Source organism: Crocodylus siamensis, chromosome 3, assembly GCF_052110815.1.
Source record: "Crocodylus siamensis isolate JL-2025a chromosome 3, ASM5211081v1, whole genome shotgun sequence".
In the NCBI taxonomy this organism is placed as follows: domain Eukaryota; kingdom Metazoa; phylum Chordata; order Crocodylia; family Crocodylidae; genus Crocodylus; species Crocodylus siamensis.
In genome coordinates, this window is record NC_143397.1 from 13,665,473 (window position 1) to 13,688,889 (window position 23,417).

General features: G+C 42.6%; 1 protein-coding gene across 3 annotated transcripts in view; it reads right to left on the reverse strand.

Moving 5' to 3' along the window:
• Positions 1-23,417, reverse strand: part of DYM (dymeclin) — a 370,073-nt gene that overhangs the window by 57,268 nt on the left and 289,388 nt on the right. For all 3 annotated transcript variants that reach the window (XM_090037771.1, XM_090037772.1, XM_090037773.1), the window contains one exon: positions 10,705-10,887. In XM_090037771.1, the coding sequence (XP_089893897.1) occupies positions 10,705-10,887 (183 nt within the window). The remainder of the gene's footprint in view (positions 1-10,704; positions 10,888-23,417) is intronic.

The window sequence follows — 23,417 nt, forward strand, 5'->3', positions numbered from 1 at the left end:
TCACAGTTCATTGACGGGTCGTTAAGTGGCTTGAGAGTCCAATCCTTGGGTCACATATCTGCCCACAAAAGTTGCAGGCCTCTCCACAGGAAAGAGCAGGCTGTAGACTGGGATTCCTCTCCTTTTCCTTCCTCCGCTCTCTCTTCTCTGCTTCAAGGGCAAGATGCTTTACCTTGAAGTGGGCTGCCACTTGGTTGAGGTTCCAGTGCCACTGGAGTCAGTCAGCAGCCAGCTCCTCCCAAGTCTTGATGTCAGCATCTTTTTTCTTGAGGTATGCCTTCAACGTGTCCTTGCAGAGTTTTCCTCTGGGTACTGCAAAATCTCAGTCTATTACTAAGTTGGGAGCACAGCATTTGGTTTGGGAGCTAAGTTAGACATCTGCACACAATGACCGGTCCAGCCAAGTTGGTGCTTGAGGAACACAGACTCAATGCTGACAATACTGGCTTCAGCAATGATGCTAGCATTTGTGCAGCGATCTTTCCATCTGATGTGGAAGATTTTCTGGAGGCATCATCAGTGATACCTCTCCAGGTTCTTGAGATGACAGTGGTAGGTCACCCATGTTTCACATATATACAGGGGAGTGGGGATGACAACTGCACTGTAGACCTAGACCTTGGTAGTATCTTTCTGCAGAAGACAATCAATACAGAGACACCAAAGCAATTTCCCAAAGGAGGCACTTGTGCATCAGAGTCTGGGCTGTATCTTCTCAAAGTTCACTCTTTGAGAGAGGTGGCTATTGAGGCAGGGGAAGTGCTTGACTATCCCCAGGGACTTTCCCTTGATGGTCATCTGGGGAGGAATGGGATGTATAGTTCCAGAGTCTCGATGCTCACCTGTGGTCAGCTCTTAGCCACAAAGCTCACCCCTGACTTGTGATGGTCCACAGAGCGGGATGACAACCTACTACTGCTGGCACCCACATACTGAACAATGAAAATAGTTGCTCATTCAGTGAGTGTAGTCCATCTTGTGTACAGAATGTGGAAGGAACACCACGTGATAAGTCATTGCAGACTGTATCACAAGCTGTATACGTACAATGGACTGACCTAAGGCAATCTTAATTTCAGCATTTCTTAACTTTTAAATATTTGACTTCGTGATCTCAATAATCTTTTAATGCATCTTATATACGTCTCTAATGTCTTTTCTAACCCCTGAGTGGTTACCTGGAAGATATTAAACTAAAAATGTTTGGAGAAGTGGGACTTGATGTCTCTTTAAGGTGTGGGGACCACACCAGTAGAATATCTCCTGTGGTCACAAAGTGATTACATCTCTCTCCTCCCTTCTTAGGATAATTTTATTGAGAACACAAGTGAATAATATAAACCATTTCACTAGCAAACATTATAGGCCAGAACTAAAAATAGGCCATATGGGTAAAAGAAAAACATTTTAAAAGTTTACATGCATAAAGAACTGTAACAAAGTAATTTATACAAATGGTAAAACTTCAGTTAAAAAAAAGGGAATGGAATGAAAAAAATTTGACGCAAAAATGACTCCGAAACAGCTTTTTCCATCACTATAACTAAACCAGGCAAGGTAAGTGCTTTTTAGAGATTTCATTTTTAAGCTAGTCATTTTTCCTCCTATGTCTAAAACTTCAGATATTTTGGGTAGCTATCTAGACAGTTAGAGCATAATATTCCCTGCCTCTCCCCTCAGTTAAAAGCAACAGTAATTAAAGCAGCCAGCAAGAGAATTCTTGACAGTGCATTGTGCATCTGCTTGGCATTAGAAAAATTATCCACCTGGCAATGGCAATGTAAAAGCTACTGTAAAAGATCAATTATAATGAGAATGCTTTGTCCATCTAGAAGAAAAGAAAATACTTTTAAGGCATTTTACCACTGAGAAAAGGTAGAAGGAAGAACTGCTGTTGCTTTTTCAGGGTTTTTAATGAATGTCAAACGCAGGAAGAGCACTGGGTGGTCCGTGTTTGGTGTGGTGTTCCATATATATACTTATTTAGATTTTCAGTTTTTACTATGTACAGAATTTTATGCATTAGAAATTAAATGGAATATTTGAATAATTCAATTTTTAACCCAAATACTGTATTACTAGAATATGACTTTTCCCCCTGAAACTAGGACTGGGGGAAGAAAAAACCCTCGCATCTTAGAACTGAGTACAGGCCAAGCAAGCAGCTCCTGTTGCTCTGGACAGGGCCAAGGTAGCTCTTGTAGCATGTAGGAGATGTGTGGGAGAGAGTGGGAAAGGGGGAGAAGGGATACACATACAGGGGGAGGGTAGTGTGGTGCAGGAGATAGGGGAGCATGGAGTGAGGGGAGTACAGGGAAGGGGTGGGTATGCAGTGCAGTGGGGAGTGCAGGGGAAAGGGTGTACAGTGGAATTGAGAAACACGGGGAAAGGGGTGTGTGATTCGAGGGGAATGCAGGGAAAGGGCATGGGGGAAGGGATGCACAGAACATGGGGAAGTGGAGTGCTGAGTGAGAGTAGCACAGGGAAGGGGTGCAGGGAAGGAGCATGCAGTGCAGGGAAAGCACAGGGAAAGGGATGTACAGAGCAGGAAGAGCACAGGAGAGGGACATACAGAACAGTGGGGGTGCTGCCATGGCTTCAGCCCTGACCCTGACGGGCTGGAGCCTCAAGCTAGAGCTGCTGCTACTGCCTGGTTCAGCTGGGTGCTCCAGGTCCCCAGCAGAGACAGAGCAACCAGCTACAAAGAGGGCAGGCACAAGGTGGGGACAAGTGGTAGAAGGGGGAAGGCGATGGGGAGCAAGTGACAAGGGGTGTGGGGTAAACTGCATGCCCCTCAACCGCTGCTTTCCCTGACACTACTTTGCCTGTGGAAGTGGTGGGAGAGATAAATTTAAGAGGATCTCCAACAACTAGATTCTACACATCGAAAATTAAAACAAATGTATACATTTTCCATATCTACAATCCAATAACTGGGGGGTTGTCTTAAATGCAGGGTCATTTTAGACTAAATATGGTATCAGAATTCCACAAGCAAACCGTGGGCTTAAGGCAAAGAGGGAACTATATGCATGGGAGACAGCAGAAAGGCACCTTGTCACAGAAATGTAACAAAATTGAGCAAAAGCTAAAGTGATTTTTCTCTCAAATTCCTTTTCTAGTGAAATCAAAGATGACCAATTTTTTATACAATTTATTAGGCCAGATAAAAACTAGATGAGTATTACCACAATTTAAGGGGAAAAAAGCAAAATACATGGGAAAACCCCATACAAATAATTCAGTCTAGCAGAAAAATTATGCTCAGATGTCTGAGCTAGTCATGAAAAGCAAAGGATTTTCCAATGAAGGATTCTGAACTATTTTCCACTCATTAAATAATTTAGTTACATTTAAATAAATCCTCAAAATTAATAGATTTCATCTTCTTGCCCACTTAAAAGAAACTAATCCTATAAAAAATGCAATTTGGACATGTGAATCTGAAAAGGCTTCAAATTTTTATCAAGGGCTATTTTGGAACCCGAGGTTGAACACACATTTTATTACATTTGGAGTTGGAGAACAACAGAAGCTCAGTAACCATGTCCTGAACAATTTCATGTTCAACGAATATATCATCCATTTTAATTTCTTGGAAATCACTGTTCACTCCAAGCATCTGGCCAACAGGTCTGCTAAATAACTGCATGGTTGATCACGGGCATCTCACATTGATCCCTCTGACACATTTAAAGCCAACCCAATACACACAGACAAAGGCCCTATCTACATGAGGAAACTAGTCCATTGTAACAGGTTGCTAGTTCGGTATTTGGCCAGCCCTTAACAAGAACTGAAAAACTTTTGCCCAGGTGTAAATCCGGTCCAAAATGCATCTAGCCCTTGTTACAGAAAATACATTTCTCTAGGGTGAACCATTAACAGGTTTAATATCACAGCAGAGATGCATCTTAAATTCCTTCTTTTCATGAGCAATAAATTCACATTCTCTTACACAGGGGAGAAACACTGTGTCATCAAGGTGATAGTATGATCTACGATAAAGCTGATTTAGTGAGTTTTAAGTTATAGAAGAGTAGGCATGCTCGAGTCCTTTGACAGTTTGAAAGAAAGAAACATTATTTATACTGATAAAAATTTGACTCATACATAAACATATATAAATTTTATTATATAAAAAATAAGCAAATCCCCAAACCAAATTTTAGTCAAAATAATTTTTTTTCTCAGCCTGAATCCTCTTTTGGTTTTAGCTGAAATGCTACGTAGCCTGTGAGCACCTCACAGTGCCACCCGCCCAACCAGCAATGTGACAACTCTCAGCTATCTCCCTCGTCGCTAAAAGCGACCGCAGGATTCACTGCTGCCTCTTTCTTGCCCACAATTTTCAAGGTTAGCTCTGTGAAAGAGGAAAATCACCTTGGCAATGAATTTAAAAAAAACCAAAACCCTGGACTTCCCTTGTTATAGCAATGAAAACAGAAAGATACTTGTATACTCTGAGGTTTGCTATTTTATATTTGCAGCAGGACTCACCACAGACGAATGTGCCAATTCCACAAGCAAATCAAAGGGGAAGAAAATAAACTTCTCATGATAACGCATCTAAGATCACCACTTCATCTAAGCAGATTCCTCAGGGGGACGCTTAGGCATAGTACGGTGACTGCTGCTAGCACCATCTGGCCTGCCAGATAGAGCTGACTCATATCTAGCTCTACTGAAACTGGTTTCAGAGGTTGATGAGAGCTCTGCAAAAGGGTCATCATCAACCTTTAAGTAAGGCCAAACTCTCCTGCCTTCAGATTCAAATGAACAGCAGCTTCACCAGAAGTCCTGTGAATCTCCCAAGGGACTCCACATCCCCCTTTCATGAGAAATTATTCAGCCAGGTTGGGGAACATGTCACAGACTCCAAGGAAGGTGCATCATCATGAAAAACCTTTCATTGAGAATTTTTAACCAGGTTCTCAATTAACAGGACTGCAATATTTTTTTGGATAGTCTTGGAAACATACCCCACCCCAAAATTTCTAACCAAATAAAAGTTACCCCTCAAACCATTTGCAGTGGTCGGTATTCAAAATAACCTTTATATTTCCACTCTTGATGAGAGGTGAAAGAGCAAAGGTCATGATCAGGCCAAGTCCTGTAAACAACAGGTCTGAAAAAAGGAGCTGTCATATTAAAGCCACATCTCTTAATTAATAAGTCTAACTGGAGAAGGTGATGGGGGCCATGAGACCCCCACAGGGGATTTAACTCTTGCAGGCATCACAGTGGACATGGGTCTGATTCTCTACATCACTCCTGCTGCAGCTGCTGACCTCCCATTCTCTCGAGCGCATCCGAGAAACAAAGATCTAGCAGCTCCCAGTGCCGTCTGCTCAGTTACACAGCCCATGTACCCGCCTCTCAAAGAAGTTGTAAGAAACATGAAATAAAGAAGCTAGGGACTCTCCATGCCATTCACAGCATAACTCCAGTCTTACAACTGCCAGCTAGGAACCTCTACCAAACTCCTGGGACACATGAGGCTCTTGATTATCCCTGAAATACAGGCAGGTAGGCTGCACACATGGGGGCAGGAGGGGAAGGAAGGGAACTGGTAGTCAGCCAGAACAGAAATCCTACCATTCTTTGCTAAATAAACCAGATGGAGAATATCCCATTTAGGCAAACAAGATGCACAATATCATATTAAGATTACTTTCTAAAATGAAAAGTAAATTAATAGGAACCAGAAGGTATTTTGACTTCAGTCTCCCTTCTAGCATGTTAAGCATACCCATATGCTCCCAGTCAGATGGCAAGGGTGATTTTTAGCTTATTTATAAAAAACGTAGAGAAGGGAATAAACAAAAGCAGCTTGCAATTTATGTTGGGAAATACTCTGTCAGTGGTCACCAATAAACACTGCCAGGTCTGCCTCAAATGCAGAGGTTACACCTCAGCATTTTAGCATTACCTCTAGAAAATAACTTTCATGCTTCAAACAGGGAGGCCAAGTTCTTAGTTATGTAAAGGCTGCAGCTGCACTGCACAGTTAACTGACAACTAAGGTCTGAGCATGTGAGTTAGCTTAGCCTGGCTCTGAGCATCTCTGGGTCCATTCCTGGGTTTGTGCTATCACAGTTTCTGCACTCGCCCATACACTACAGGGAGCGCATCCTATGGGTGTCCTGTTACATTGAAGAATGTTCCCAGTTAGATGCAGAAGGCATTGTCCAAGCACCAGGAATGTGGTCAGGCTAACTCAGGGTCTGCTCTGCCTAATTACTGGTCTATTCTGCACACAAGTGGGTGCAAGTGAGTAGGGCTTATTTTCTTGGTGGGGGGTCCTGGAGTCAGGAGGGAAGCCATACAGGCATGCCCTTTGACAAGAGTACTTTTATTTAACCTCTGCTTTTACATCTGTAAGTGGTGTTAATACAATTTACCACTCATTAGCTCTAGGATGTGGGCAGAAGTGGTCCATGTGCTGTGGTAGTGGGGAGCTGCAAAAGGCAAATACTGATTCTAACCTTTCTGAGGATGGAAGTGGGATGAACTGGGGGCCAAGCGCGTCTTTGGGGAGGAAGTTAAATCCAGTAATTTATTCAGTCATGAGAGCTGACAGCTGGTGACAGGTACATTTTAAAAATTAAAAAAATTGACATCCTTGCTTTTCTAACTAAGATGTTATTTTAAAACTCAAGACAGTCCAATGGAAAGCTTTAAATAGTTCAAAGTCTTCAGAGCCTTTCTGGCACTCTGCTGTATCTCAACATTCATGGCTCCTACCCCGCTCCCGGGCAGAGGGGTTGTGGTTGTTTAAGCTGTTAAGAAAAACTACACATTATCTGTTACAAAGTAAAGAACACCTCTGTCTTCTACATACAGTGTCTAGTAGGTGGGCAAAAGTGAGTCAGGCAACAACACCTCCGCTCTATTCCTGGCTCTGTCAATGATTTCCTGTCGCAGACCTTACGAACACACAAGCTACCTCTCACACTGGGCACTACGACAGCTGGTTAGTTTGCCAGACTATCACTGTCTACTTTCATGGTACCACAGTCCTCTTCAAACAATTTAGAGAAGAATGATTGCAAACCACCTGGTCCTGGCCATCTCTGCATGCCATCAGCATCATCTGCACGCAGTAGCTGCTAAAGCCCTAAGGACATTTTCAGTTCAGACCCTCTAAAGATATCTGATGACTGGTGAAATGGAACGTGAGAACGGAGATGGGAAAACAGGGTGGAGGGAGAGAGGGAAAAAACAGGGATCGAGATTTAGCCAATTCAGCTAAGAATGCAGGATGTTTTGCTTATAGGGTCATAGGAAAATAAGGCTGGAAAGGCTCACAGGGTCATCTAGTCCAGCTCTCTGCTCAAGGCAGGATAATCCCTGACTAGAGACCACCCCAGCCAAGTGTCTGTCTAATCTGCTCTTGAAAGTTTCCAAGGCTGGAAATTCCACAAGCTCTCTACTAGGCAGCCCGTTCCAATGCTTGACCACGCTCACAGCCAGAAAGTTCCTCTTCATTTCCAACCTAAATTTTCTCGCCTGCAGCTTGAGGCTATTGCTCCTAGTCCTGTCTCCTACAGCCAGAGAGAAAAGCCACTCTCCATCTTGTGTGTCATCGTCCTTCAGGTATTGAAAGGCTGTTATTAAATCCCCGTTCAGTCTTCTGTCTACAGACTAAATAATCCTAGTTCTTTCAACCTTTCCTCACAAGGCATGTTTCCCAGGCCCCTAATCATTTTTGCTGCTCTGTGCTGGACTCTCCGAAGTGTCCACATCCTTCCTGAAATACTCCAGGTGAAGCCTCAGCAGTGCTGAATACAGCAGAAGAATCACATCCCTTGTTTTGGGAACATGCCTGTTAATACAACCCAGGATGCTGTTGGACTCTTGCAACAAGAGCACGCTGTGGGCTCACATTCAGCTTATGGTTTACTGTAACTCCCACTTGATACCTCTTCCAACTAAACACTGAACCATTGGTTACTACTCATTGAACATGATAATCCAACTAGCTATGTATTCACCTCGCACTACAACTCTGGATCATCTGGAATCTTTTCAAAATTCTATGGCATCTCAGAGTTAAACCAAACAGGCAGACAGGCACACGAACAGATTTTTAATAACACTGAATGAAAATGTAGGTATGCACTGCAGTAAGAAATCCAATGTATTAAATCTCCAACAGCTTGAATCTAGTGCTCTTAACATGGCAAAGTTAAAGTACTGCCTTATAATATTTTGGCTTTGATGTCTTGATTGCTAGGAGTCCGATCTTGGAATCCCTCTTCTATGAAGAGAGGCCCCGCTGAAGTCAAAGGGAGTTCCTGGAACTGCTGTGCCTTCACATGGGATATTTCAAAAGCTGTATTTATAATGCCTCTTGTTATACAAGAGCTGCTTCAACAATTTTAGAGCATCTCTTCTGAGTTGCAATCTCAAATGTCAAAGGATCAACTAATGAGGGGTATGTAGCCTGGATATTAGCACAGCACAATTAACAAAGGAGGAAGTGGAGGAAAATATTTTGGTACACAGAAGTCTCTTAGCTATAAAAGAGGATGAATTAAAACTGAAGGGAAAAAAATGAAAACAAATTTTGTTGCAAAAAACTTCTGGTTTTAATTTTCTTTTCCATGGGAAGAGCAATTTTGCAGCAGTTTTGATATGGGGTAAATGAGAAAAAAACCCTCAAATCATTGTAGACAGTCACATGCATTTTCCACATTATGCAGCAGATAGAACATGGCACAAATGCGGAATACCTTGAATGCTGCAGTCCGAGACTGAAGTTAAATGGCAGAGACTGAGCTGGGGAAGCCACACCTGCTTCCCATAACACTGCCTCTGGCCTCATTTTTATAAGCATGTTTGCAAGCTCTCCCACAAAATGTAAATATATTTTTTTAAAAACCCTAACCAGGTCTCTAAATACCCTTGAGTATCATTTGAGTCCTCTATACCCACTTATATCTCCACAAATTGAAAGAGAACGATGGACTTTAAATGCAGTGAATTGACACCAAAATTCCTAAAATATGGATGCCAACATAAAAATACCAGTATATTATCTCAATTAGTGGGACTAGTGTACAAAACACCTATTTCAGTAAGTCTAACTGTTTGGCAGTGAACTATGGCAGGAAAAGATGGTAAAAAAATAAAACTACTCCATTTGAATTCCTGTGAGTATATCAAGTGGTGGAGATCAAAATATTGAACAGATTTAAAGGTATGAGGGATATTTTATAGCACGGAACTGCACTCAAGTCCTTCGTATATGAACATTAGAAGTCAAGACTATATTTCACACAAACTGCTTAATAATCAATTCCCATTCCTCCCTAATTCAACATTTTACAAGTCCTCAGTATCATAGTAGCCTGTCTAAGCAGAGCTCAGATGAGGGACTGACATGGCTCCCTGCACAGACTATCAAATTCATGTTCAACAATAACCAATATGGGTTTTCCCAAGAATGGCACAGGTAGATCCCTCCCCACACAAAGGCAATAGAAACTGCCTCTAAAATTTCTGGTTATATTCTTTTTAATGGTTCCCCTGAAGGGGTCCAGAATGCTGGAGGCTAATGCTCTTGTAGGCAAAAGCAGTAGAAGTTTAGAGAGGCTTTAGGGAGGTGGGCAGCTGCCTGGCTGCTCCTAAGATGCCTAAGAAACTCTTCCTCAGCTCTTAATAGTCTAATAATGGTGGGAACACAGAAAAGTTACTGGCTAAGATCCTTGCTGCTTTGAAAGAGAAAGCAAGCTCTTGCGGTGGGCCCCTGCAGAGGGGTAAAAAGGAGCAGAGAAGGATTCAACGGCGTGGGAAATTCCTTATCAGCGAGGTCCCCAGATCCCATGGAGTCTGTCAAATACAGATGGATTTTAGCCTGGCTTTCCTGAAGCCCCAAGAAATGAGGGTTGGGAGAAGAGTGGGGGGCCTCCCAGAATTTCCACTCCTTCCTATCCCTATAGTAAAGGTTGGGTAGCTCAATGTTAATAGATTCTAAAAATACCTAGCAAAGGAAAGGAGCATAAATGATCAGCATTTAACACCTCTCAAAATCTCAGAGAGCTAAGAAGGTTTCATAGTTTCTAGGGTCGGAAGGGACCTGAGCAGATCATCTAGTCTGACCCCCTGCCATGGCAGGGAAGAGTACTGGGGTCAAACGACCCCAGCAAGATGTTCATCTAACCTCCTCTTAAAGACCCCCAGGGTAGGAGCCTGCACCACTTCTCTTGGAAGTTGGTTCCAGACCCTAGCCACCCTGACTGTGAAGTAGCGCCTCCTGATATCTAATCTAAACCTACCCTCTGCCAGCTTGTGACTGTTATTCCTGGTCACTCCTGGCAGTGCTCAGGGGAACAGCGACTCCCCCAATGCCTGCTGATCCCCCCTGACTGGTTTATAACAGGCCACAAGATGCCCCCTCAGCCTTCTCTTTTGGAGGCTGAACAGGTTCAGGTCCCGTAGCCTCTCCTCATAGGGCTGCCCTGTTGACCCCTGATCATACGAGTGGCCTCCTCTGGACCCTCTCCATGCTGTCGACATCCCTCTTGAAGTGCGGCGCCCAGAACTGGACGCAGTACTCCAGCTGCGGCCTGACCAGTGCCGCATAGAGGGGGAGGATCACCTCCTTGGACCTGCTCCAGATGCATCTGTGGATGCATGACAAGGTGCGGTTGTTCTCAGGAGACTGCTTGTAACCAATTAACTGAAGCTATTACTTACCAGGTCTATATTTTGCATTACATCTTGGAAGGAAGGGTGAGTTCGAAACTGCTCAAAGAGATCCCGCTTGTAAAGCAGTGCATATACCAAATTGGGATTGTGATGGAGAGAGTTGGCCAGGCAGGAGTTGATAATCTCTAACATCATTCGGATCACTTCTTCAATCACATTCAGATCCTGTGCCTTTAAGAAAGGAAAAGAGAGAGAGAGAGAGAGAGATCAGCATGGCTTTTTCCATTCTAAAATATATTAGGTAGTAAAGACTTTGCACAGGTATCATTACTGATGGAGCTTTCATCTGGCTGATGTCTGATCAGTGGTGAACAAATCTTGAATTCTTGTCTGTACATATATACCCTCTGAATTGCTGTGAATATATATATATATATATATATATATATATATGTATGTATGTATGTATGTATGTATGTACGTATGTATGTATGTATGTCTTAATATATGCATTTTTCTAATAAAATCCAGATCTGCAACACAATTACAACAGACTCCAGGTTCTACTTAACAACATGTGTTCAAAACCAAGAAACGAACACAAATTGTGCATGCTCCTGGCTCCAAAATGTTTTACATACAGATACTACAGAGTTAAATTCACTACAGTTTTGTGACCATCACTCCTAAGAGCTGGTGCAGGTAAAAGCAGTTCATGCCAAGTACACCGTGTTATATTTTCTGTTCATCATATTTAAAAAAAAAAAGTGTGTAGGGGGCAGGAAAAATGTCAGTAAGAAATAAAATTAAGGATATGAAGGAGAAAAAGAAAGAAACAAGCAGGCTGACTGTCTGGACAAAAACACACTTATCCTCCATAAGTTACTGTCCTTATGGTGCTGAGGAGCACTCCAGGCTCCCACAGCTTGAATGCAGATGACCGACGAAGAAAATTGCTTTTGAGAGTGCTCTACAACCTTCATGCTCTAGGTTAAATGGTACATCTCAGGCACCTGACAAACCATCCTAGAGCGGGGGGTGGCCACGTTTCCTGGCAGAGGGGCCAGCTTGGGTCACAGGTGAGCCAGCACAAGTACCCATGTCCCACTGTCGTTTTCCCCTGCCTCCTGGCTGCATTGTGGACCCAGCACAGGCAAAATCTCCTGCTGCTGAAGCTCCCACTCCACAGGTCTTCATTTGCAAAAGTGGAAAAATTACGTTCAACTGCTCAACAGGGATGCTGCACACAGATCCATATATTAGAAATGATGGGATGGGGATCATGTCAAATGATAAAATAAATGGCTTGAAGCTGAGAGTAAGACTCCAGTTCTCTAAGACTTTCCATTAGTAAGACTAGGTGGCTGCAAAACGATAATACTGAATCACAACCAATCTAGACTGCATTCATAGTCAAAGAAACAAAAAGCCTTTACCAAAACGATGACCTTTCAAGCCTCCCAAGACGGACATTAAAAATGAGGATCTGGCTTGCCAGTTTTGAGTCAAGAGCGAAGCAGTAATCTTTAGCCCAGGAGTGGGCAATTATTTTGGTTGGAGAGCCGCTTAATGAGTGTCGATGAGCTGTTGAGGGCTGCAAGGGTACCCCGCCCCTTGACAGGTGAACCACCCCCTGGTCATGATCTTGGGACCAGAAATCCTGCCCCTAACCCCTGACCTTTGCCACCGGAAGACCCTCCCCCTTGCCCCCAGAAGTACTCCTTTGGTCAGGGGTTGCCATCTTGAAACCCAAAAAACCCAACTCATATACTAAAAGTCAAACATCTAATATAACACATTTTAATTTGATTTCAAAAAATACTTTTGTCCCGATTTATTTGTGTTTGTGTAGTATATATAGAGAAGATTACATAATAGCTCAAAGTCTTGCTCCTGTATATTGTGTGTGTGTGTGTGTGCGCGTGTGCGCGCACACACAGTGGGGTGTGGGGCATGGGGTTTGTGAGGGGGTGTGGGGGCTTGGCGTGCATGGGGTAGGTGGAGTGTGAGAGGGTGGGGGGACCCCCCCCACCAGACTTCCTCCCTGCATGGCATACAGCCCCTGCCGCTTTTGCTGGCAGCAGCAGCAGGGCAGCATCCTTTGGGTATTCGTGGCCTACGCAAGCGCTGCTGCCCAGCGGTGCATGGCTCCACCCAGTTTGGGGAGCTGCACATGGTAGCAAGGAGTGGAGTCAGGCCAGCCCACCTCTATTGCATGGGGCTCCCCGCTACACATGTGCAGCTTCTGGTATTTGTGCACCACTGAAGGGAACCCCCATGCAACGGAGCTGGTGGCTAGCCCCCACTCCCTGCTGCCACGTGCAGCTCATGCGACTCCAGTGGAAGTGACGGGGAGCCCTACTCCCTGCTTCCTGGAAAGGGATGAAGGGATGTGTGCCATGGGGGGCAGTGTGGGTGGAGGGTCTTCCCCCCCAACACACACACCCTGTCCACCCGAGCTCTGTACTCCTGCCACCCCCACCAGGCACAGGCTCTGGGCTTTGTGCTTCCACCCACCCAAGCCCCATGCTCCCACCCATCTGCAGCTTCCCTTCCCCCCACCCTGCTTCCCTACCTGCTGCCCAGAGCAAGCTCTGCAGCAGGGACAGGAGAGCAGTCGCTGGAGGCCAGGGAAGCCAAGCAGGTCCCATAGCAGCTGCAGCAGTGGAAGCTATGCGTGCTGGCCGGGCTGGGGCCCTCCCATACACAAGGGTGGGAGTGAGGCACGTGGGCTGGGTGGGGTACAATTAATTAGTGGGCACCCTCAGGACAGATGAAATCACTTGGTAGGCTGAATCCAGCCTGCAAGCTGTATTTTACCCACCTCTGCCTTAGCCCCACACCAACACTAGGATTCAACATGGACAGACATCACCTTTGTAAGAAAAACAGATCTGTTCTATTACCTGCAACATGACCAGACACATCTATCTGGCCATATTAAGTCTTTTTAATAAAAAAAAATGCTCCCATTAAAAAGAGGAAATAAAAGCTAGTTTAAACAAAAAGATGTCCCTAATATATCTATATATAGTAGCATGACATTTCCTGAAGAAAAAATGCTGCTAAGCAAACAGCATCAAATATCTAAAAGATTCACAGTGTAACTTGTCATTAACGTCTAGAGATACTTTATTATTTTATAAATGAAATCCCAGCTCTTTACCTCATTTTATTTTCACCTACCATGTTCATGTTTGGATGAAAAAATTAATCTGTCATACTTCAGATTTCTTCCTGCAGATTACTATGTACAGGACAGCATTCATTCAGAAAGCTCAATCTGCATATTTAATAAACATAGGTCTAATACATCCATTACTCCACATACACAGCTTGTAAAGCCTCCTGTAATTTCTGTTCACAGTTTTCAAAGTAGTTTAAATCTTAAGCTTCCAAACAAAGATAAAAAAAAAAAACCAAGCTGAAAGCCAAGGACAGCATGTGGATGAGAGAATGGAGAAATGCTGTCAAAGATGATAAAATATTGCTCTTTTGTTGCTTTGCATCACCACTATCGAACTAAGGCACCTCTGCATCGAGACGTGGCGTCAGGACAGATATAAACGAGGTTATAAAAACATTTCATAGTTTAAGAGAAAAGTTTATCATCATTTGTAGTAACTTTTGAACCAGTTTTAACACACCTAAAATGCAGAGCATATACATCCAGGACAACGACTGGAAGCAAAATTATCTAAGCTTTTCCACAGTAATGATGAATCCAAACAAGAGACAATAGTTGAAACTAATGAGACTTTCACAGCTCTTCCCAGCTGGAGTCTAATTCACCAATTTTGCAAGTTCTTCAGCATTCAATTTTTTCTAAAACTATTTGAGTGCTATTTACTCATTACAAGACCCGTGTCAACAATGTCTCACCAAAACCGTGACCCTTGCTTGTACTGCCAAAATAGAGGACACGTTAGATTTATGCCAGGCCTTTCATATCAAAGGATGAGAAATATTGTTGGATTTTGTTTTGAAACAATATTAAGCATAAAGAAATCACGTCCTCCATCATTGATGGAATGTGCAACTGTTGAAGAAGAAACAATAGTTGCTTCATATCTACTTGTAACAGGAATTTGGATACTGGAAGTGGGAGAATTTCTAAAATGTTGACAGCTTAGAACTTGCTGTCAACATTTGCCAGAGCCCACATAATGGTTACTTTAGGTAACAACATTTCTCTTTCTTCTCAGGACAGGAACTAACAGTGAAAACTAGCTTGGCAAATATATATATATTAGGCAGCTCCATTATTCTTGGCTATGGCCACGCTGCAATTTGGACAGTAATATGCAGAAATGGCTAGAAGATAAGCCTTGTGCTCCTCTAATCCTGATGTTGCTCTGAGTCACTTGTTCCTCTTATGCTGAAAGAGAGCAAGCAAGTGAGAGAGTCGCCTAGAGAACAGAATGAAAACAGAGACAACCACACACAAAGCACAAGACTGACATGCAGAAATCAGATGGCAACTGTGCAAACACTGAAGCTGGTTCCATAAGCATTCAGAAAAGATACAAATGCCAGTGCAATGGCTTGACATATGTCCAAGTCTCTGTTCATCCTAAATCACTGACGCTCTCCTTATTTCTTAAATGCAGTATGTTTTAGAAATTCCAGCACAACATTTCAGGGATTGCATTTCAGAGAATCCAACGCAATGCTTGGGAGCTAAGAGTCACTCTGTCTAGTGCTGTTTCTTAAATCACCAGTTGTGGCATAATTATTAGGAGTGAACTGCTTGTGTAATCGCTTAGCACAGCATTAATAGAGGCCCTAAAAATATAAGCCTGAGTGTCAAAGGTTAGGCTGCTTAGATCCACTGTAGACATCTAAATAAAAGTAGCCTTATTTACCATCAGTAGGAGAAACAAGTGCTCAAAGCCTTTGAAATCCTGGTCACATTTAGTTAAGTGCCTAATGTTTTGTTCCTAATGGTTTGACTATTCTATCCCGAACAGTAACTGATGAGTTGTTTGGTTTTTTGTTTTGGGGGGTTTTTGGGGGGGGTGGGGGGGTGTTATATCAGATCAAACTTTCCTTAAAAAGACTAGGAGAGTGCTAGAAAATCCCCAGCTTCTAAATTTTAATGATTCCAAAGCCCAGTTTTGAGGAATAAAGTGTTCCCCAGTGCTGATCCAGGCATATTTTGCAGTGTGCTTTTTAAAAAATTCCTAGTACTCCAATCTATCCAGCAGTCAACAGGAACCAAGACAAATTGCTTTGTTTCTTGGTTCCTTTCATACTTTCTTAATTTACACAGGATATTTTACAGTCACATAGGATCAGGATTTCAGTTATTTACGGTAGCATACACTGCCTTATATAAGGAGATGCTAACTTGATCAATCTACGTTCCGAGCTAAGCATTAAACTTGTACAAGGCTTCAGAAATGTTATGTGAGAGTGGGGTGTTGTTTTAAGAATACAGGAAATTTATAGGAAACCATTTTCTTTACAGTGTCAAGACATTTTTATTTTTGTTACCTTCCACAGCCCACTAAGATGCATTCATTCTTTAGAGTCAGCTCAGGTGTTACCTGCAACTTTCCCACCCCCACACACAAACCTCTCACCCTAGTTTCCTACAGCTTTCAACATACCAGGTGGGGGAGATGGGGTAAAGCTCAAGTGCTGCTCTTAACCTGTCTGCTTTGCAATGGAAATGTGGGCTAAATTGCTTAAGTCCTCTAATGGCTTCCCATAATTCCCTCTGTATTCCCAGAACAGACAAATTCTCCCACAATTCACAGGGAAGGAATTACAGAGCACTTCAGCTTACCACAGTATTAAGAACAACAGAGTATGATTGCAGCATCCCTAGACCTCCCGTGAATGTGCAAGTCCCCACATGAATGGATATGGGTGAGGTGGATACACCCTATTTTAGCTATTCAGTCGGTACTCAACACCTAAACTAAGCCATGTAGGTTTTCACACTCAAGGGCCAATCACTAAAGTAAACTCTGCAGTACAGACAGACTCTAATAATTCAACATAGGAAATGTTACTCAGTGTTGATTTTACAACTGGGGACGGAACAATTGCATTTTACTCTACCCTAGAAGCTACTAAGTAAGATTGGCTTAAGTGTGTATTTTATTTTTCTAAAAACCAGAATTGCAAAAAATATGAAGTATTTTCATTGCTGATATGAAAACCCAACGGTGACAGACAATGGGAAGTCAGCAGTGAATAGCAGAAAAATGTATGAAATGCTCAAACTAATCATGTCATTTGTTTTTGGTAAACTTACTGTTACTCAAAAGTATCCAGTAAACCAGCCTCTCTCTTCTATCGAGGCCCACTTTACCTGTGCTATACGTACACATTATTATAACATACAAGTACAAATATATGTATGCTCCTCTAACTACTTCGCTCTTACATAGACACGTATATATGACTTAAAGGCACTACTGTCTAGCACCAGAAGCACTGGATGCAAGATCTGAATGACAGCACCACTCTTCTTGACTCTGGCTGGCCTGAGATCCACTGCTGTGTCCAGTCTACACTACTACATTTTAAGGATAGAAGGAAGCTAGAGAGGATCCTCAAGCAAGAGCTAGGGATGAAGGGGCTGGAATGTCAGCTGTAGGTATGTTCAGCCTGAAGTACAGGGAGATTAAATGGGGAACATGACAGCAGTTTTCAATTATCATATTTATTCAAATAGAAGATGATCCTGATTATAAAATGACCCCCCCCATCATTAATTTGGTATATGGAAAATGTATACATTTGTTATAATTTTCCATTTATAGAATATAATTATTGGAGGCTTGACTTGAATTGGCCCCCCTCCCACTGTTACAGCAGGAAACGTAAGTCTGGGGGGTCAGGTAGCCCTTTTCTTTCTGCTTCCCCCCAACTTTTCCCCTAGCAGTCCCTTCCCCACTTCTTATTGTCAGACCCTGCTCTCCCTGAACACATGGAAGTGAGGAGCAAACTTGAAAACAATGACCTTGAAATTAAACATGGCTGTAGAAATTTTCATATAGTACCCATGCATTTAGTTTATCCACCAGGATGGATGCATGCTACCTTTTTTTGAAGCTGCTGCCAAGTTTAACTCCATAAACACACTTTTGAGCAGCACTTTGGCACATACTTATATGTAGCACAAGCTTCTTTTTTCATTTCAAAACAATTCCATATTCAATTGAGCAAAGCCCAATACTCAAGTTCCAAAACTCGACAGAGCAGAGCTCAATTGTCAAGTCTGTGTGGCTCTACCACTTGGCAAGTATCCTCCTTACTGATGCTCCCCAAATCCAGGCTAGCATCTTATGTTCAAGCCCCAGGCCTGGAGGCCCTGGGGTTTAGACAGCCTGAGTCTTTCATGGCCTTTGGGCTAAGATTAAGCAGCAATGATGTTAGTCCAAAGCCAAAGGCTCATGATTTACCACATCATTCATTGGGCTGGACCCCACCAGAGTCAACACCATTTCAAGCCATGGTGATCTCATACCTCAGCACTTCGTAGTATGTGTGTGTACTCCAGATACCCCACAAAGGATCTGCGTGCTGGAACTTATATTCTAGTCACAAGTCCTAGGATGCTCCAAAAACCTATATGAAGATGAGGTCTACCTTTGCTTCATGGAAAGCAGGACAACATTAACCATATGTGCCAGACTGAGAGAGAGGCTGACAGAGGGATTCTGGGTATGCAATGTCATGGCACACCATGACTTCAAAGAGTCAGCAGTGAGGGGGACTGTGCTTAATGGGCACTACCATAGGTTTTAGTCACATGGGCTGCACTAACTTATTCGTGTAGTATTTTCCCATCAGCATGTGTGTGCAGTGTGGGTCCCGTGTTTCATAGTCATGATCAGTATTGGCTGCATTTAATTAATTTCATAGTTAGTTTTCACTGCTGAGCACATGCTGCTTTTGGCAGCAACTTAATGATAGTGCATTTAGTGATATTTCCTTGTATGTGATAATGTGCTAACTGGGGGGAAAAACCCCATTTTATATTTGAGTCAATATGGTATTTGAAAGTTTGCCACAATGAAGAGGGAGAAAAACTGTTCTTCCTTTATGCAAAAGCAAACTACAATAAAGCAGACTTAGATTAAACCTTAGGAAAAATTTCCTAACTGGGAAAATGGAACAAGCTTGTGACGGAAGTTGTGGAATCTCTTTTGCTGGAGGTTTTCAAGAAGAGGCATCAGTCTGGGACGGTTTAGGAACAGCAAATCCTACATCTTTGGAGGTGGTAGAGGTCCCAACCTTTTGATGCTATAAAAAGAGAAATGCCTTTCCCCATTGAAACAGCAGATCCATGTTTTGCCAAGCTAATGACTCACAGCTGACTGCAGGGCTGAATTTCTCAGGTGAGACTGCCAGTTTCTGCCCGCTAAGACTGTAACACCCAAAGGTGTCGTATTCATGCCACCAAAAAGGAGTTGTAAAATGATCACATCACTAGTCAGAACACACAGAAATGTTTCTCCCTGAAAGGAGGAAATATGTCACCAGAACAAAAAGATGATGTGCAGAAAGAATTAAAACAGTGAGTTTCACAAAAGAATAGACAAAGCATAAAAGCATAAAAAGGACCAGGACAAAACTAACAAAACTGGAAAAAAGAAACACCAGAGACAGATCTTAGTATGAGTCTCATATGGATTCACATGACTTCCTCATGAAACTTTGAGGCATGCTGTACTGAAATCTTAACCCAGAGATGTTAATGAAAGAAAATAAAAAGGTCTCCATCATACGTAAGGAAGCAGAAAGTAAAAATACAAGAGATACACTGACCAAAAAAAATTAAGTGGAAACAGCATTCTCAATTTATTATAGTTGACATAACTCTAACCTTTTACAAATGTTGTGAATGTTGCCTGTAACTGGATGCCCTGACATTTGAATACAAGCACAAAAAAAAGGGCCAGATTTATTTCAATTCACTGTGGCTTTTCTTCAAATGTTTAACATTACCAGTCCCCAGACACCTCTCTCAGAGCGAAGCACATTCCAGCTCTTTACAAGACCACGCGCACAGCCCATGAATCAGCTGAGAACAGCGAATAGATGCTAAAGCTCTAAACAAACTGCACAAAGTCCCTTTGCTTGGAAATGAATTTAAGGCTGCTTTTGTGAGCTTGGCTGCCAATACTGGCATTATCAAGGATGCTCCAAACTTCAGTCCTCCAACAAAAGGAGAATGATATGCAATCATCACTGCCCCACAATTCAAAAGCTACAGTGTGCAATCTACTTCATTTCCACGTGTTAATCTGGTAAGAATTTCTGGAACCAAAATATTGGCATCAAAAATGTAGTTGCTTACAACTTGTGCCCCCCCTGGGGATCCACAAAAAATGTTTAAGGGGATCACAACAGATGATTATTATCAATCAAAAGTATGTGAATCCCCACACTTACAATTCAAAGGGGTCCACACCTCCATTCAAAAAATTTTAGGGGTCTACAAATGAAAAAAACATTGAAAACCACTGACTTAATTGCAATTAGCTTTACAAGGGTCTGTCAGAAAATAATAGCTCCTAATTTTTATCTCCACTGGCAGCTGGTGAAAACAATTTTGTCCAAGCACTTGAAGCTACCAACCTTGGCCCTGAAGTTACAGTGATATACGACAGATCACAGCAGCTATACAAAATGGCTTGAACCTGATGTGTGTACACCACCGAAAGAGAGGTTATCGAGTTCTTTACTACAGAGGGCCAAAGGCCTATTTACATGCATGAATATCCAAAGAAAGCATACAGTAACTCTAATGTTAAATCGTTAATGCTTAATTGGTTGGGTTGAAATTTCCCATGGCAGGTGTCTGCTTCATGTTGAATTATTCTGGAAACTTCTGGCAGAAAAGGTTGAGCTGTTTTAGAAAACCTCATTAAGAGGCAATGCATTTCTTACAAATACTCCATTAGGCTATTCTAGCACTCTGCTGTTGACATGCGGACAGGAGAGTCAGTAGGCATGCTCCCTGCTTTTTGTGATCTCTGCCAGACTTGTCTTTGGATGCCAAGTCATCAAAACTTATCCAAGTTGAGAGACTCTATAGATGGTCGTTCACACCTGCTCAGTAGGCTAGAGTTTGGCCGTTCAGTTCTCACGACTCCATCTGAGCTCAGCAATCTCTTCAGTACTGATGGTGCTACACAGGTACCATCTCTCCAGAGAAGGAATCAAGTGTGCTATCTCCATGCACAGGTGCCACACATGACTTCCCTTGCAACTATTATTTTAGGGTGCAAGAGCTGCTGTAGTGCCAGACACCAGAAATCAAGGAAGGCAATCCATCTCTACTCTGTTCCTCGGCCAGTCTCCCCTTTTCCATTCCCTTTCCCAGCTCTGTTCTCCCCCTGCTCCCTTCCAGGCTCCAACTCGCGTCCCCTTTGTATTCAAGACAGGCACCGTGGAAGAGGATACAGCTGGTTCTTCCATACCTGCTTCTAATATAAGAACTGCAAACTCTAGTGTCAAAGTGCTATTTGATATCCAATAGACAAGCAGGCACTTAGGGGAATTTCCCCCTGATAACAATTTAACAGCATCCACAATTACAGTTCTCCTATGTAACCTTCCCTTTCCTCTTTGGAGGGGAATTTATACAGTTAACTAGTTTCAAATCATTTACTTTATTTTTAGTTACTTCAAGAGAAGCATATGCATCTCGTTTGTATTAGCTTTGGGGAGCTTCCAAAGAGTTGTCTGAATTTCCTGCATTTTCAGCAGAAAATAAAACCTTCAGCAAAATACAGTGGCTTTGCCAAAGGGATGGAGGGACTGGGGAGGGGGAAGGAAGGTGGGCAGGAGAAGGAAATGTATAAGAAAGCTACTTTTAAATTTAATGCACAAATGACCTTCAACACCATTCATCTGTTGATACAGTTCTGTTATCATTGTGCAGCTCCCAGTGTGTATAGTAGAAGACTTTATGGCTATCACACACCAAAACAAGACTAGTTTTCACCAACAATGCCGAGTTGCTGTGGGAAGAAGAAATAGAGCTCCTCTGTTGAAAGTAAAAATTACATGGATCACAAGTGAACATGATTCTCAAAAACTGACTAACCCAGAGGACTCCAGTCATTGCTCAGAACTGAAAATGGAGCAATTAGAATAGTAACCTGCCAGCCACCCTATTAAATACCTTTGACATTATGGGTTTCCGTAGATGTGCGGGGAGCTTGCTCCAACATGCTCGAAATCTACCACAATTAATCGAGTCTGCTGGAGCACAGAAACTGACGCGCTCTGGCAGCCTACCGTGTCATGTGCATCAGCGTCCCTGCACTGAAAAAACGGCGGTGGGGCACTCTGAACTAAAACACGTTTGATGAACTTTAGTTCAAAGTGCCCCGCTGCCATTTTTCAGTGTGGGGATGCTGATACACATGATACGTGCGCACTTTTAATTAGTGTGGCTCACTAACTGAAGTGCCTGATGCCGCATCCCAGAGTACGTGTAAAAATGCCCTATGTGCCTTCCTGCTCATTCCATTATTTAAAAAGGCAGTTTTTAGCAATCAATGCCCATCCACTCTCTCCATACTGTCAGCCTGCCTGTATCTCACCATGTTAAGCCAGACTCTTCAGAAGCCAGGTAAACTGTCACTCTGTATCAGACTGAAGAGTTGTATCACTGCAGTGAGGTGGAAACTTTCTAAAACTACACATATCACTCAGAAGATCAAGGGAGAAACTGGAGGAAGCGATGACAAGTTGTACTCTATACCAGAGAAAACAGCCAGCAACTAGCCTGACCCAAGGTAAAATATGTTAAATGAAAACTGGCAAGGTAATGACCCCAACTACCACATTCGTTTTGCAGGCCTGTTTGGGGGCTTGACAGCAAATAGTACTGTCTAAGGCAATGAAAAATTGTTTCAGGATTTCAAAATATCTGTTGAAAATGTTGCAAGATACAGTATGTCCCTGCATGTACAATTTCCTCATAATGCATCACCGTAAAGCTGGATTTGAGCAACAACTTCCTGCAGAGGATATTTAGCATTGGCAGATTACTTTTAATCAGTGCAAGCAGCATTTAGCTTCTTAATTTTTTTTTAATCTTATTGATCTGACCATTTCTTCCAACAGTAATTGTTTTCTCTACATGATAAACAAAGAAATGAGCTCCTTCCCTGAGCTGCTGTCTGTATTGAACATACACTGTTCCAAAACAGAATACTGATGCAGTCAAATGAACTGGCCTATACTTTTCAGAGAAGTTTTCTACATTCTACCATCAAACCTTGCCTTTCTTCCACTTCTTCCAGTTAATATGTAACTCAATGCCTGGCTTCATTTTTGCTTTGCCTCTCTTCTTCCATCCACCCACTTCACTCCTTCAAGTCCCCACCCTAAATGCTTGTTTCTTTTATCCTTTTCCATTCCCCATGTGAACAAAATAAGACTCCCAATCAATCAACATTTTCTTTGCACTCTCCAATTTATCAGACCCTGAAAATGAGACCAACAGAACATCACCACAAAATCCAAGGAAGAAAACAGATACACTTGTCCTCTGTTTTGCTTAATAAGGAGATTTCTATTATTATTATTATTAGGTGAAACCCTAAGTGAAGTGAGGGTGCTATTGTACTCACAGAAAGGCACAACTCTGTCCTTAGATGGCTTAAAATCTAAATGGACATCACAGGCCAAAGGCAGGAAGGGAAATGGGAACAGACAGGTGAAATGACTTGATGAAGATCATACGGCAAGACAAGCAGAAGAGCCAGGACCAGAACCCAGGT